Here is a 15,676-nt window from a genome sequence, read left to right on the forward strand (position 1 = left end):
AAAACCAAAAGGAGATAAAAATTGTCATTTAGTATTACGGTCTAGTGGTATTTCTCTTCACTTGTAAGTGGGAGGTTTTAGATTCAATCCTCACCATATGCGAGTTTAAACCACATTATTACTAACCTATTATGAGGTTAAACCCACTATTCTTCATTTTAACGTAGATATTATCATTTGTTAAATAAATAAATAAATGTCAGAAAAATGCAAATAATCTTGAAATTTTAACTATTGAAGCAAAAAGAAAAAGGACATTTTACTGACTATTTGACCACTTTGGCAGAAGAGGAAATTACTGTGGCCCTTCGGAAATCTAGCAGCAACTCAAGAAATTTACTGGACCATTACCGCAAAGCAGGCGACTTTTGTGAACACGTACATATACATTCCAATCGTATTTCTCTGATTGTTTGTCCGAATTTATTTTTGTTGTTGCAGAAAGCTCTCTCAGAATCTTCCTCAGCCTCTATCTCCAACCCTAAAAACCCCAGCTGAGCCACAAAAAATGTCTTCCCCAAGCAAACGCCGTGAGATGGATTTGATGAAACTGTACAAGTTCTCAAATTTATATAAACATTAATATTTTTTTATATTTATTTCTAATTTTGATCGTTTAATTTCAAGTTTGTTCTGTTTTGTTTTGGGTGGTATGAACCAGGATGATGAGTGATTACAAGGTGGAGATGATCAATGACGGCATGCAAGAGTTCTATGTGGATTTCAATGGCCCCAAAGAGAGTAAATCATCCGAACCCAGAACATGATTTTTCATTTATTTTTTTTCATTTTATTTTTGTTCATTTTATTTTTTTTAATCTTTGTGTGTTCTTATTTATATTTCAGCTATTTTTTATGATATCTTTGGTGGGTTTTATCCATTTTACGTAAAGATGTGTTCTTTTGTGTTGATCATGTGCAAGTTTTTTTGGGTTTTGGAATTATTAGTAGTGGGAATTTACTTAAACTTTTCTAAATTAACTGATTTGGCTATAGATTAGAGTGGTTTTAGAATTGCATCAATGTAACTAGTATGTGATTTTAGAATTTCGACATGGATTTTGCTTTACTGCTTGTGCATAAGTGGGCTGCAAGTTTTTTGTTTACTGTTTTTCTTCAACAGGAGGAAGTTTATGGGTACTTTTGCTTCTGGGTAATATGGATATTGAATGAAGGGTGGGATTTTTTCTTTTCTTTTTTTCCCTTTTTTGAACGGAATGTGGCAGGTCTGTATCAGGGAGGTGTCTGGAGAATAAGGGTGGAGCTACTGGATGCTTATCCTTACAAATCTCCGTCAATTGGCTTTGTCAACAAAATCTACCACCCAAATGTTGATGAAATGTGAGTTGAACGATGCCAAAAATTCACTACTTTGGCATTTAATTGTATCGTATGTTCTTTTAAATAATGTGGCATTGTTTGTAAAACTTGAACACAGTGTAAATCTTGTACTTACGTCTGGCTAATGGTGCTTTTTTGAGTTCCAGGTCGGGATCTGTTTGTTTAGATGTTATCAACCAAACTTGGAGCCCCATGTTTGGTAGGCCTATACATGTTTTCTTGTACCTGTAAAATTGATATGGTTTATCCGGAGACCAAAACCTTTTACTTTCATTTATACTTTGTAGTTATCCTATTATAACTAGTGCTGCTACCTTGACGAAATGAGAAATTTACATCCTGTCTTTCTTAACTATATGTCAGACCTGGTTAATGTGTTTGAAGTGTTTCTGCCCCAACTTCTTTTATATCCCAACCCATCAGATCCATTGAATGGAGAGGCTGCTGCTTTGATGATGCATGATCGCACTGCTTATGATCAAAGAGTAAAAGGTGGTATGCAGCTTTCGTAAATTGAATATATATTGGTTGTCACTTATATGGGCTGCCTGACATGCTTGAACTTTCCGTTTGGTTCCTTGTTTTCATTGTTCACATATAGAAAAAGCTAAATCCTAACTGTCGCATTTAAGAAAGTGTTTGAAGGTCTTGAATCTGTGATGTTTAAACATATAGTTTTTGGTGTAGGTTTGGTGGAACATTTAAACTGGTTTGAATTGTTATGAAATTTCACCGTTTGGTAGTGGAAGACCTACAAAGATTTTGAAAGAGACTATAAGAAAATATATAGAGTACTTGGAGCTAACGGAAGACTTGGCATGAGCACAATGGCATTCTAGGATTCATTCAGCCGACCCCACTTAGTGGGATAAGGCTTGGTTGTTGTTGGTAGTTAAATTAGGTGGGAAATATTTGAGACGCGATTGCCGAAATAAGTTTCGACAAGTCCTTCTTAAGTAACGCAAGGTCCTCCGACGGGCATTTTGAAATCCTCCCCTCAATATGGCTCTTGATATCCATTGCCGCACGAAGATTGATGCGATGAATAAGCTGCTTAGTACCACTAAGGTTTGGCCCTCTCAGAGAGATCTCAGAGCTAGCTGACAAAGGTATAGAACGCATGACGAGATCTTGCATGCCTCCACCTACACACGGCAAACTTGGGAAACTTGACGAACTTGGGATAAGCTCTGTACCAGGTGGATCCCCAATCTCCTCGCCTGTAGGTAGGTCGTCTCCAAATAGCATCTCCGTATAAGAATAAATACCTGTGGTCGCCAAGTCAAAAGAACAAGAAGGCCCAACCTAAAGAAAACAAAGAAAGCTGTTAGAAACAAAAGCTAGAACAATGAAAGCAGAAGAAGTCATAAGAGAGAAGAAGATGCATACGTCTTTCTCAAACGACACACTGTCATCGAGTTGAGGGAGCCTAAACACTTCTTTCTTCTTATGACGAAAATTGACATCGCTATCGGCCTGAGCGCCTTCAAGACGTCGCTTGTTTAAAACTTGTTGACCCTACCGCAAAACAAGTCCATCTTCGTGCAAATCAACTTCATCACCAGCCTCTTCAGATACATCCAGATGTTGAGAAGACAAGCGTGGGCATTGAGGGACTAAAACCACTGGTCTATCTTGCAAAGTAACAGCACTCGCGCAATCAAAAGATATCAGTTGTGTAGGAACCACAGAACACCCCTCCTTCAATACATTAAGGTGTGAATGAGAAGAATTGGTACCACTTGCCATCCCCAAATTCTCATAATATACATTTGACCACCAACTTATGTAAGCACGGGTTACTGGACTACTCTTGAACTCGTCTTTGGCCGGCAGGGTGACAGAAACATTTGTACATGCACGGGTACAAGACTCCCAATGCATATACACGGCTTGCAAGGAGTCTAATTGGTTTTTTTTCCTTCAGCTTGCCTGGCACATGTTGGACAAAACCAAATTGCCTGCTCAAACGGTGGGGACTATACGGTTGAACAATGCATCGATCTTCTTGCCGCAAAGAAACATACCCTGAGCGAAGACTTATAAGGTAAGATAAGTTTGAGAATCAAAGATGCGAATCGTCCATGATGCCTCGCCGCACCGAGCCAACTCTCGCCAGATAGTCCATCTTCAAGCCTTCGCAGCTTCTAAACAGTGTTTGCGCCTGGGAATCATCGAGGCTCTTCGAAGAAAGCACGCCAGAATACTTCGTCATCAAAGGCCCTGACTTGTTTAGAGTTGAAGAAAAAAAATGAGTACCGAAGTACTCACCCAACCAACCATACACATAGTGGTAGGGAAGAACCGCAGCACGATCTTCAGTGTTTGCCGAGTTCGAAACAACACTCAAGCCGTTATAAATATTGGCCAAAACCGGGATAGCAAGACTGAAAGATTCACCTGCAGCCATCTTGCTAGCAACTTTGAAAACCCCAGGACGAACAAAGTTGACGTCGCCGATTGGAAAAACAAACTTACAAAGCCAACAAGCTAAGAAAGCATCTAGGTAAGATTCTTCCACATGCTCTGATGCTATGCCAAGGTCCTCAAACGCTTTCAACTCGGCAGGGGAACGGCGCCTAGCTGAACCAATGGCACCAGACGGATATGAGTCTCCCTTTGGCTTAGTGGTTTTGTTGCAACTTCTTCTCTTCGAGGACTTTTTGTACCTTGTGTCCTCCCAATACCAGAAGTGGATCCATGAAGAAATCTTCACGCCTGATTTACCTCGAGCATCTTGGGAAAGCTTGTGATATGCCTAAAATAAACAGCGACAACTCGCAGGCAATCCTCGGTTATTGTAGAGAGAAAGTTCATCCGCACTAGGAACGACCTCGTCATAAAACTTACCTTGGATTGGCAATCCCCCTATCTTGTGGAGATCCTAAAGTGAAATTGACATCTCTCCTTGAGCTGTATGAAGCGTGTTAGTCGCTGAACACCAATGCTCGAAGAACGCATGAAGGACAGAATGATGAAGATCATAACTAAACAAAGATGCGTACACGGCATGGTAAAGGCCTATGCTAGTAAGCACATGTTTAGATCGGCCCAAGACATTTTCAAGCCATTCCCAATAAGACTCAGCAAAAACAGCTTCTCCGGTAGTCGACAAGACATCATTCCAAGCCATAGCTCCGCTGCGGATGTGATCATCGAGAAGCTTAATCGAAGCCGAATGATTGTCACGAGCATGGTGCGAAGGGTTCAAGATAAGAATCCTCAGTGTGCACGTCTTCTTCTCCGTATTTGATCGAACAAAGTCTGCCACCTTCCAAGATACTTCAGAAGACCACGACTTAATATGCATGGAGTTGTCTTTTGTAGGAAGAGCAAGCGCCTTAAGGCCAGTCAGTGGGGCGTAAATCTTCAGCGTTGTTCCCCTATCTTGCGAATCACTTTCCTTCGCGAGAATGGTGATGGTGTTGCTCTTAAAACATTTGAAAAATACCATGACCACAACAAAGCAAAATCAGCCACAAAACTTGGCACTACACAGCATAAACTCGCTGCAGTCTTTGGCACAACCCCACACGGTAAAAGTGACGACTGCAACAAGCTCCAAGCAGCGGTAAGAGGCACGACAACGTCACCACCGAGGAAAATTATGATCAAAAGGCACTACACAGCATAAACTCGCTGCAGCCTTTTGCATAACCCCACACGGTAAAAGTAACGCACTGCAACAAGCTCCAAGCAGCGGCAAGAGACACGGCAACGTCACCACCGAGTGAAAACTGTGACCAAAGAAACTACACAGCAAAACCCCGCTGTAATCTTTTGCACATCGCCACTTCGGCAAGAACGAGCATTGTTCGAATCTTTTTCCTCCAAGGGATAGCTGCAGCTTTCATACTTGGAACCTGCACTAGCAGCCACTCTTTCTACACCACCAATTTATGCACTCCAACCATTATGACCTCAGATAATCAGCTGAGGAAGATGACAAGATGGGGCAAGACAACGCAGCTGTTGTCCCATGAGTTCCAAGCCACCTTCCGCATGTGCCATCAATGGAAGTTTTGTAGCAATTTGAGACCCGTGGAGACCGAGTCAAGCAAAGAAGACTTTCGATGCGTTCCTGGGTTCTCTGTCGGTTTGGCAGCCTCAGCCTTGCAGATCACCATATAAAGAAAAAAAATAATAATAAAATAAAATAAAAGGGAATGATGATAGACGGCATCAAGTGAAAAAAAAAAAAAAAAGAGGTAGATGAAGGTAAATAATAAAATAAAATAAAAGGGAATGATCATGGACGGCATCAAGTGAAAAAAAAAAAAAAGAGGTAGCAATGATGATGTTGGGAAGCAATGATGAAGGTATAGAATAAAAAAAATAATAAAATAAAATAAAAGGGAATAATGATGGACGGCATCAAGTGAAAAAAAAAAAAAAAAAAAAAAAAAAAAGAGGTAGCAATGATGATGTTGGGAAGCAATGATGAAGGTAAAGAATAAAAAAAATAATAAAATAAAATAAAAGGGAATAATGATGGACGGCATCAAGTGAAAAAAAAAAAAAAAAAAAAAAAAAAAAAAAGGAGGTAGCAATGATGATGTTGGGAAGCATCTTTCAAAGACAGCACCAGCTGCCAATTGTTTAAATTAGCAAATTGGAAGATGCAAGGCAGTGAGCAAATGCAGTGATCATGAAGTGCCCTATATGTGTGTGTGTGTGTGTGTGTGTGTGTGTACAAGTTGTGGAATTAAAAGTAAAGAAAGTAATGAAGGCCATCATTCATGTGTGGACATATTTGTTATATACAAGTTGTAATTTTGTAGAGTTTAAAACTCACACAGTGCCAGGCGCACCGAGAGCAATTATTAAAAAAAATAAAAAAAAATAAAAAAAGTGACACGCTAGTCTGGAAAGAAGAAGAAATGGTGGAATCTTGATGGATCAGCACCACCGAAAGCAAAGAAAAAAAAAATAATAAAAAAGGGATCTTGGTGCACCGGCACCATGTGAAATATATATATATATATATATATATATATATATATATATATATATATGCTCTATTATATTTAGCACAATACACTGAATAAAATAAAGCACGTCCATTGATCTTCTAGAAATTACAAGTGCGTAGAAAAAAAAAAAAAAAAAGATGGAGCTTTCACAAAGGTTATTCACGTGAAGCCCCACTACTTGGCAAAACTCCAGGAGCGGGAGGCATCGAAAATAGATCATTCAAGGCCTCAATACTTGGTGGAACGCTAGATGACGCAGGACAAAGGTGCCTCTGGAAGAAAGCCGCAAGCCTTTGACGGTCACTTTGAATTCGACCTTCAGATTCTTGCAGCTCATCAAACTTCCTCTTCATGCTCATCGAATAATTATTTGCAAGCACGTGCAAACCTCTATTCTCGCGCTTAAGCTGTTGGATCTCTTGTTTAAGATTTTCCACCTCCGCCATCAATGATTCAACTTGACGGGATCGAACAAGTAGGCATTGACTCATGTTGGACACGGAGCCCGCACACTGAACACTGAGAGCTAGGGACTCTTGAACGGCCAACTCATCGGACCATCCTGAAAGCAGCCTACTATCTCTAGGAGTGAGGAGGTTCCTAGCTACTATTGTAGCTGTTGTTGCATCCTTCATCACGGAGTCTTCACCTGTAAGAGGGCCATTAAAAGATAAGAAAGACGGGCGCCATACATTACCCTGACGCGGCGCACTCGTATCACTGCTGAGACTCAAATCTAAGCAAATGTTAGATGGGTTAGCCATTTTCAAAGGTGTTAAAAGAGAAGGGTTGGATGGAGTAAAATCTCAAAGGGCCGTTACAACAAAATACACCGGAGACGATTTTCACGAATGGGCAATCTTCAAAGTGTGCATGTTGGAGGTGATCGATACCTCTATAAAAGAAGAGGCGACACAACCATCGATTCAAAAAAATTTGAAGAGACACAACTCTTCAAATCTTAAAAGCCGGATTTTCCTGCGTAAAGTTCGGCAACGCTCTTCAGACACAATCTCGGCTTTTTAGATAACACATGCAACTTTGTCAAAGATCTCTGACAAAGTGAAAAACGCGTGGAGGTTATTATCCCTTTTATTTCTGCCTCTATAAAAAAAGAAGGAGGAACAGGGTTGTTCATTCAGAAATCGAAGAGGCGCTTGCTCAGAAATCAAAGAGGCGTTTGTTCAGAAATCGAAGAGACGCTTGCTCAAAAATCGAAGAAGCGTTTGTTCAGAAATCGAAGAGACGCTTGCTCAAAAATCGAAGAAGCGTTTGTTCAGAAATCAAAGAGGTAACACCCTCCGAACCTCAAAAGCTGGGCTGCTTATTCAAGGATCGAAGAGTCATCACTCTTTGAATTTCAAAAAGCCGGATTTGCTGAATCAGAACTTGTCAGTACCTTTCACATGTAACCTCAACTTTGCAGACATTACAAGCAACTTTGTCAAAGATTTATGACAAAGTTGAGAACGCGTGAATCTTACTGTTTTAATTACCCAACAGTTGTCGACAATGGTAAAGGAACAATACCACCACTTGCTATTGGGAAATCTCTATATATGTCGACCTTCATCTTTCATGGCAAGGCAGACCTGCAAAAAAATGTCCAACTCTGCCTCAACTCTGAGGGCGCACTCCCAGCAAAACCTCTCGAAATACTCAATTTTTTCTTCTTCCCCAACGGCCCTTTGGATCAAAAATCTCAACAAACCTATACACCCATTCTTCAAGATCAAGCCCAACGCCCCTTGAAGATCCATTCATCAACTCTTCATCCCTAGATCAAGCCCCGACGGCCCTTTGGATCAACAGCTCATCCCTACTCTCCGACGCTGGGATGAACGGATGATGAATGATGAACATTTTCTTCAAGGGGCCGTCAGGGCTTAATCTTGAGTCGGTGGAAGTTCTTCAAGGGTCATCGAGGCTTGACCTTGAAGGAGGATTTGACGAAGAACGAAGAGTGTTTTCTTGATCCTTCGGGATTTGCTTGAGAGCTTTAGAGTTTCAAGGCTTCAAGGTTTTGGTGTGATGTAAATTCCCTATTTTCTTTCTTCCTCCCCCAAAATGAATGTCTTGGCTTCCTATTTATAGAATTCCAAAACTTGATTTTTGGATTTAAATAATCAGATGAAATAAATCATTTCTGCCAGGTATTGACACGTGTCATATTTGATGACCTTTCCAATTTAGTTCGATTTTTCGTTGAGTCACACGCTACATGTAAAATTTATGTGGCACGTGAGCGTTGAAATTTTAATTATTGGTTAACATTCATTTCACCGAAATTTTGACGTCTACAAATGCCCCCACTTCAAGGCGCGTCGTAGATATGTGCTTGTCACGTGTAGAAGATGCGTTTTGAAGTCCCTTAATGTAGATGTCAACCCAAGGGCCGTCGAGGCTTGATCTTGAATTGGGCTGCAAATTTCTTCAAGGGTCATCGAGGCTTGATCTTGAGTTCGACTGGAAGATTTTCTGGTTTACTCCAATCGTTGATTTTCCACAGGCTTAATCTTGAACTGGGCTGGAGGATTCTTTTGGTCTCCTCCGAATGTCTGAACTTACTCTTTTTATCTGGAGTTGAATTTGATTCAAGGGTAGTGAACACTTGATTTTGAATCGGACTTGTGATTTCTTCAAGGGCCATTGAGGCTTGATCTTGAGTGAAAATAGGAACATGAGCGGTTTCAGGATTCAGACACATGGCATGCAAGCACGAGGTGGAGGTGATAACCTGTTTCTTTGTTCAATCTTTCCAATTCATATTTGAAGAGGGTTAGAGGATGACTCAGCATATGCAGTTGTTGCGTTTGCTGACGATCCACAAGATTGATGTTTTATTGTCACTCGTCTTAGCTGTTCTCCAAGCAGATGTGGTCCCTTTTCTGGAAGTGTATCAACCGTTGAAGATGACTACTCGAGAGCAACGCTAAGTAAGCAACCATGCAAAGGTTCCAGGTAGTCGGTTCCAGATCGGAAGACTGACTCCAAGTGCCGGCTGATTGCTCTCTTTCTCTTTGCCATGCGAGTAAGAACAAGGACAAAGGAAAAGACAAAGAAAAAGCATGATATGAGATACCTTTGCTTTCGCCCTTGATGATATGAGATACTTTTGCTTTTAAAGAAGCAGCGAATGAATCAGCACATATATTTGTTGTGCTTGTCTCCACATGCTTCGATTTACCGTTTCCTCCTGCCTTATCTGTACTCCAGGCATCTGGTATCTTCTTTGGAGAAGAAAAAAAAATTGAGTATTTCGAGAGGCTTTGCTGGGAGTGCGCCCTCAGAGGTGAAGGTCTGCCTTGCCATAAAAGATGAAGGTCGACATATATAGGGATTTCCCAATAGCAAGTGGTGGTATTGTTCCTTTACCATTGTCGACAACTGTTGGGTAATTGAAACAGTAAGATTCACGCGTTCTCAACTTTGTCAGAAATCTTTGACAAAGTTGCTTGTAATGTCTGCAAAGTTGAGGTTACATGTGAAAGGTACTGACAAGTTCTGATCCAGCAAATCCGGCTTTTTGAAATTTAAAGAGTGATGACTCTTCGATCCTTGAATAAGCGGCCCAGCTTTTGAGGTTCGGAGGGTGTTACCTCTTTGATTTCTGAACAAACGCTTCTTCGATTTTTGAGCAAGCGTCTCTTCGATTTCTAAACAAATGCTTCTTCGATTTTTGAGCAAGCGTCTCTTCGATTTCTGAACAAACGCCTCTTTGATTTCTGAGCAAGCGCATCTTCGATTTCTGAATGAATAACCATGTTCCTCCTTTTTTTATAGAGGCAAAAATTGTGTGGTAGTTGGGATAATGACCTCCACGTGTTTTCAACTTTGTCAGAGATCTTTTACAAAGTTGCACGTGTTATGTGAAAAGCCGAGATTGTGTTTGAAGAGCGTTGTCGAACTTTACGCAGGAAAATCTGGCTTTTAAGATTTGAAGAGTGGTGTCTCTTCAATTTTTTTTGAATCGATGGTTGTGTCGCCTCTTCTTTTATAGAGGTATCGATCACCTCCAACATGCACACTTTGAAGATTGCCCATTCGTGAAAATCGTCTCCGGTGTATTTTGTTTTAACGGCCCTTTGAGATTTTACTTCATCCAACCCTTCTCTTTTAACATCTTTGAAAATGGCTAACCCATCTAACATTTGCTTAGATTTGAGTCTCAGCAGTGATACAGGTGCGCCGCGTCAGGGTAATGTATGGCGCCCGTCTTTCTTATCTTCTAGTGGCCCTCTTACAGGTGAAGACTCCGTGATGAAGGATGCAACAACAACTACAATAGTAGCTAGGAACCTCCTCACTCCTAGAGATAGTAGGCTGCTTTCAGGACGGTCCGATAAGTTGGCCGTTCAAGAGTCCCTAGCTCTCAGTGTTCAGTGTGCGGGCTCTGTGTCCAACATGGGCCAACGCCTACTTGCTCGATCTCGTCAAATTGAATCATTGATGGCGGAGGTGGAAAATCTTAAAAAGAGATCCAACAGCTTAAGCGCGAGAATAGAGGTTTGCACGTGCTTGCAAATAATTATTCGACGAGCATGAAGAGGAAGCTTAATGAGCTGCAAGAATCTGAAGGTCGAATTCAAAGTGACCGTCAAAGGTTTGCGGCTTTCTTCCATAGGCACATTTTTTCTGCGTCATCTAGCGTTCCACCAAGCATTGAGGCCTTGAATGATCTATCTTCGATGCCTCCCGCTCCTGGAGTTTTGCCAAGTAGTGGGGCTTCACGTAAATAACCTTTGTGAAAGCTCCATATTTCTTTTTTTTTTTTTCTTTTTTTTTTTTCTACGCACTTGTAATTTCTCGAAGATCAATGGACGTGCTTTATTTTATTCAGTGTATTGTGCTAAATATAATAGAGCATATATATATATATATATATATATATATATATATATATTTCACATGGTGCCGGTGCACCAAGATCCCTTTTTTATTATTTTTTTCTTTTCTTAGCTTTCGGTAGTGCTGATCCACCAAGATTCCACCATTTCTTCTTCTTTCCAGACTAGCGTGTCCCTTTTTTTTTTTTTTTTTTTTTTTTGTTAATAATTGCTCTCGGTGCGCCAGGCACCGTGTGAGTTTCAAACTCTACAAAATTACAACTTGTATATAACAAATATGTCCACACATGAATGATGGCCTTAATTACTTTCTTTACTTTTAATTCCACAACTTGTACACACACACACACACACATATAGGGCACTGCATGGTCACTACATTTGCTCACTGCCTTACATCTTCGAATTTGCTAATTTAAACAATTGGCAGCTGGTGCTGTCTTCGAAAGATGCTTCCCAACATCATTATTGCTACCTCTTTTTTTTATTCTTTACCTTCATCATTGCTTCCCAATATCATCATTGCTACCTCTTTTTTTTTTTTTTTTTTCACTTGATGCCGTCCATCATCATTCCCTTTTATTTTATTTTATTTTATTTTTTTTATTCTTTACCTTCATCATTGCTTTCCAATATCATCATTGCTACCTCTTTTTTTTTTTTTTTTTTTTTTTACTTGATGTCGTCCATCATAATTCCCTTTTATTATTATTTTTTTATTCTTTACCTTCATCATTGCTTCCCAACATCATCATTGCTACCTCTTTTTTTTTTTTTTTTTTCACTTGATGCCGTCCATCATCATTCCCTTTTATTTTATTTTATTTTATTTTTTTATTCTTTACCTTCATCATTGCTACCTCTTTTTTTTTTTGCTTTTTTTTTTTTCACTTGATGCCGTCCATCATCATTCCCTTTTATTTTATTTTATTATTATTTTTTTATTATTTACCTTCATCATTGCTTCCCAACATCATCATTGCTACCTCTTTCTTTTTTTTTCACTTGATGCCGTCCATCATCATTCCCTTTTATTTTATTTTATTATTTTTTTTTATTCTTTGTCTTCATCATTGCTTCCCAACATCATCATTGCTACCTCTTTTTTTTTTTTTCCACTTGATGTCGTCCATCATCATTCTCTTTTATTTTATTTTATTATTTTTTTTTCTTTATATGGTGATCTGCAAGGCTGAGGCTGCCAAACCGACGAAAAACTCAGGAACGCATCGAAAGTCTGCTTTGCTTGACTCGGTCTCCACGGGTCTCAAATTGCTACAAAACTTCCATTGATGGCACATGCGGAAGGTGGCTTGGAATTCATGGGACAACAGCTGCGTTGTCTTGCACCGTCTTGTCATCTTCCTCAGCTGATTATCTGAGGTCATAATGGTTGGAGCGCATAAATTGGTGGTGTAGAAAGAGTGGCTGCTAGTGCAGGTTCCAAGTATGAAAGCTGCAGCTATCCCTTGGAGGAAAAAGATTCGAACCATGCAAGAGTTCTATGTGGATTTCAATGGCCCCAAAGAGAGTAAATCATCCGAACCCAGAACATGATTTTTCATTTATTTTTTTTCATTTATTTTTTTTAATCTTTGTGTGTTCTTATTTATATTTCAGCTATTTTTTATGATATCTTTGGTGGGTTTTATCCATTTTACGTAAAGATGTGTTCTTTTGTGTTGATCATGTGCAAGTTTTTTTGGGTTTTGGAATTATTAGTAGTGGGAATTTACTTAAACTTTTCTAAGTTAACTGATTTGGCTATAGATTAGAGTGGTTTTAGAATTGCATCAATGTAACTAGTATGTGATTTTAGAATTTCGACATGGATTTTGCTTTACTGCTTGTGGATAAGTGGGCTGCAAGTTTTTTGTTTACTGTTTTTCTTCAACAGGAGGAAGTTTATGGGTACTTTTGCTTCTGGGTAATATGGATATTGAATGAAAGGTGGGATTTTTTCTTTTCTTTTTTTCCCTTTTTTGAACGGAACGTGGCAGGTCTGTATCAGGGAGGTGTCTGGAGAATAAGGGTGGAGCTACTGGATGCTTATCCTTACAAATCTCCGTCTATTGGCTTTGTCAACAAAATCTACCACCCAAATGTTGATGAAATGTGAGTTGAACGATGCCAAAAATTCACTACTTTGGCATTTAATTGTATCTTATGTTCTTTTAAATAATGTGGCATTGTTTGTAAAACTTGAACACAGTGTAAATCTTGTACTTACGTCTGGCTAATGGTGCTTTTTTGAGTTCCAGGTCGGGATCTGTTTGTTTAGATGTTATCAACCAAACTTGGAGCCCCATGTTTGGTAGGCCTATACATGTTTTCTTGTACCTGTAAAATTGATATGGTTTATCCGGAGACCAAAACCTTTTACTTTCATTTATACTTTGTAGTTATCCTATTATAACTAGTGCTGCTACCTTGACAAAATGAGAAATTTACATCCTGTCTTTCTTAACTATATGTCAGACCTGGTTAATGTGTTTGAAGTGTTTCTGCCCCAACTTCTTTTATATCCCAACCCATCAGATCCATTGAATGGAGAGGCTGCTGCTTTGATGATGCATGATCGCACTGCTTATGATCAAAGAGTAAAAGGTGGTAATGCAGCTTTCGTAAATTGAATATATATTGGTTGTCACTTATATGGGCTGCCTGACATGCTTGAACTTTCCGTTTGGTTCCTTGTTTTCATTGTTCACATATAGAAAAAGCTAAATCCCAACTGTCGCATTTAAGAAAGCGTTTGAAGGTCCTGAATCTGTGATGTTTAAACATATAGTTTTTGGTGTAGGTTTGGTGGAACATTTAAACTGGTTTGAATTGTTATGAAATTTCACCGTATGGTAGTAAAAAGGGGTAGAGGAAGACCTAGAAAGATTTTGAAAGAGACTATAAGAAAATATATAGAGTACTTGGAGCTAACAGAAGACTTGGCATGAGCGCAATGGCGTTCTAGGATTCATTCAGCCGACCCCACTTAGTGGGATAAGGCTTGGTTGTTGTTGGTAGTCAAATTAGGTGGGAAATATTTGAGACGGCCAAGTCTACTTGAGTTCCAGTGTTTTAAGACTTGGGGGGCTCTTTAATCTATCTTTCAGGGGACTCCAGGTATCAAATGACAATATTAGTGTTCTTTTTGAAGCTTTGAATTCTTTAGAAAATTAAGTCGTGTGCAAATAGTCAACTTCAGCTGTATTTAGAATTTCAGTGTATGCTTTTGAAACTTCTATACGTCACATATATTTGAAGCTTTTTAATATATATGATTATAGCGTGGCAGATATCTTCTACTCGGGAGATCAGATATTACTGTCTATTCTAAAGTTACAGTTAAATGGATTAGAGAAATTTTTTTCGAAGGATTAAGGCTACAATCACTTGCTCATCTACTAGGAAAATGCTTGCAATTGTGAAGATTTTGGGGAAAATGTAATTCAATTCTGCCGGTTCTGAAATATTGATCTCACTGAGGATCAAAGTTGGCTGTTTTCAGCAGTCTTTTAAAGGTATTTATTCTTAGGAGAAATTTGTTCTCTGATGTCTAATTCACGAATCTAGACATCCGTGACTTAAACTGGTTGACTTGTAACACAGGGATGCCTGGAGCTGAAGTGACCCAATGTCTCGGAATTAGCATATAAGAGCTTAAATTTTCAAACTTTGTTGGTCTTTAGGTTCAGCTGAAATTATTGGAGTTGCAGAAAATTAAAATCTTTAGAATCAGCATCCGATCTGATACAAGGATTAAGAACATGGGTCTTAGAGTTTTCAAATAGGAAATAGCTTCAGTAGACCTACATTGTATGTATCAAGGTTTCAAATATTATGACATATTTGGTGACGAGCTCGCTTCACCAAATATAAGTCATGATATCTCCGCGTTCAACATCTTTACTTGGATTGTCCCGACGGCCTCGTACCCTACTTCACCATGTCATTTTGCTTTAGGATCAGTGTTTGTGGATATAATGCTGATTATTCTTTGTATTTTACAGAGTATTGCGAGAAATATGCAAAGCCAGAAGACATAGGGGGTGCTCGAGAAGAGCAATCAAGTGATGAGGATCTGAGTGAAGATGAGTATGACTCCGGTGAAGATGCAGTCGCAGGCCATGCCGATCCTTAGGTGTACAATGCTGGCCAGATTAATTGTCTGCTGCACATTATGTTCTGCTTCGGAATGGAAAATTAAACGAAAAAACTGAGGGATTACGGAAAAAGTCCTGCCCTTGTGTCATTGCTTTTCATGGACGTTGTGTAAATTAATCAACTATGATTAATTGTTTTGAATGTTGTGAAAGTGTCTCTCTGTGCATAATTACCAACAATAGACGATCAATTGGGCTGAGTATTTGAACTTTGGAGCTTTTCCATTATTAGGGAGAAAAATATCACCGGATCAAGAGTTGGCTGATTGCGAACGGTGAACTATGAACATTGATTAGAATGATCCATTCATGGGACTCAAAAAAGTTTTGGACTAGTGGTAATTTTGACTGAGGA

General features: G+C 39.3%; 1 protein-coding gene across 8 annotated transcripts; it reads left to right on the top strand.

The window, feature by feature from the left end:
* The first annotated feature begins 276 nt into the window (after positions 1-276).
* Positions 277-15,530, top strand: LOC137713573 (ubiquitin-conjugating enzyme E2-23 kDa). 8 transcript variants are annotated; one of them, XM_088684195.1, is made up of 9 exons: positions 277-552; positions 662-741; positions 1,227-1,341; positions 1,488-1,540; positions 1,705-1,833; positions 13,162-13,276; positions 13,423-13,475; positions 13,640-13,771; positions 15,169-15,530. In XM_088684195.1, exons 1-9 carry the CDS (start codon positions 509-511, stop codon positions 15,297-15,299), a joined length of 852 nt encoding a protein of 283 aa, XP_088540321.1. In that variant the 5' UTR covers positions 277-508; the 3' UTR covers positions 15,300-15,530. The 8 variants fall into 8 exon arrangements, with proteins under 8 accessions (XP_088540321.1, XP_068308986.2, XP_068308987.2 ...); XM_068452885.2 differs by having other exon boundaries at positions 13,640-13,768; XM_068452886.2 differs by having other exon boundaries at positions 13,700-13,768.
* The last annotated feature ends 146 nt before the right edge of the window (positions 15,531-15,676 follow it).

Source organism: Pyrus communis, chromosome 14 (genome assembly GCF_041283825.1).
Source record: "Pyrus communis isolate YQ-2024b chromosome 14, ASM4128382v1, whole genome shotgun sequence".
Lineage (NCBI taxonomy): Eukaryota > Viridiplantae > Streptophyta > Magnoliopsida > Rosales > Rosaceae > Pyrus > Pyrus communis.

Bases quoted from the DNA above. Each gene is read 5' to 3' on its own strand.
- LOC137713573 (XM_088684194.1), top strand. From the start codon at position 1,055: ATGGATTTTGCTTTACTGCTTGTGCATAAGTGGGCTGCAAGTTTTTTG. The intron at 13,277-13,422 runs GTGAGTTGAACG...TTTGAGTTCCAG, and splicing joins CACCCAAATGTTGATGAAAT to GTCGGGATCTGTTTGTTTAG. The intron at 13,769-15,168 runs GTGGTAATGCAG...TGTATTTTACAG, and splicing joins TTATGATCAAAGAGTAAAAG to AGTATTGCGAGAAATATGCA.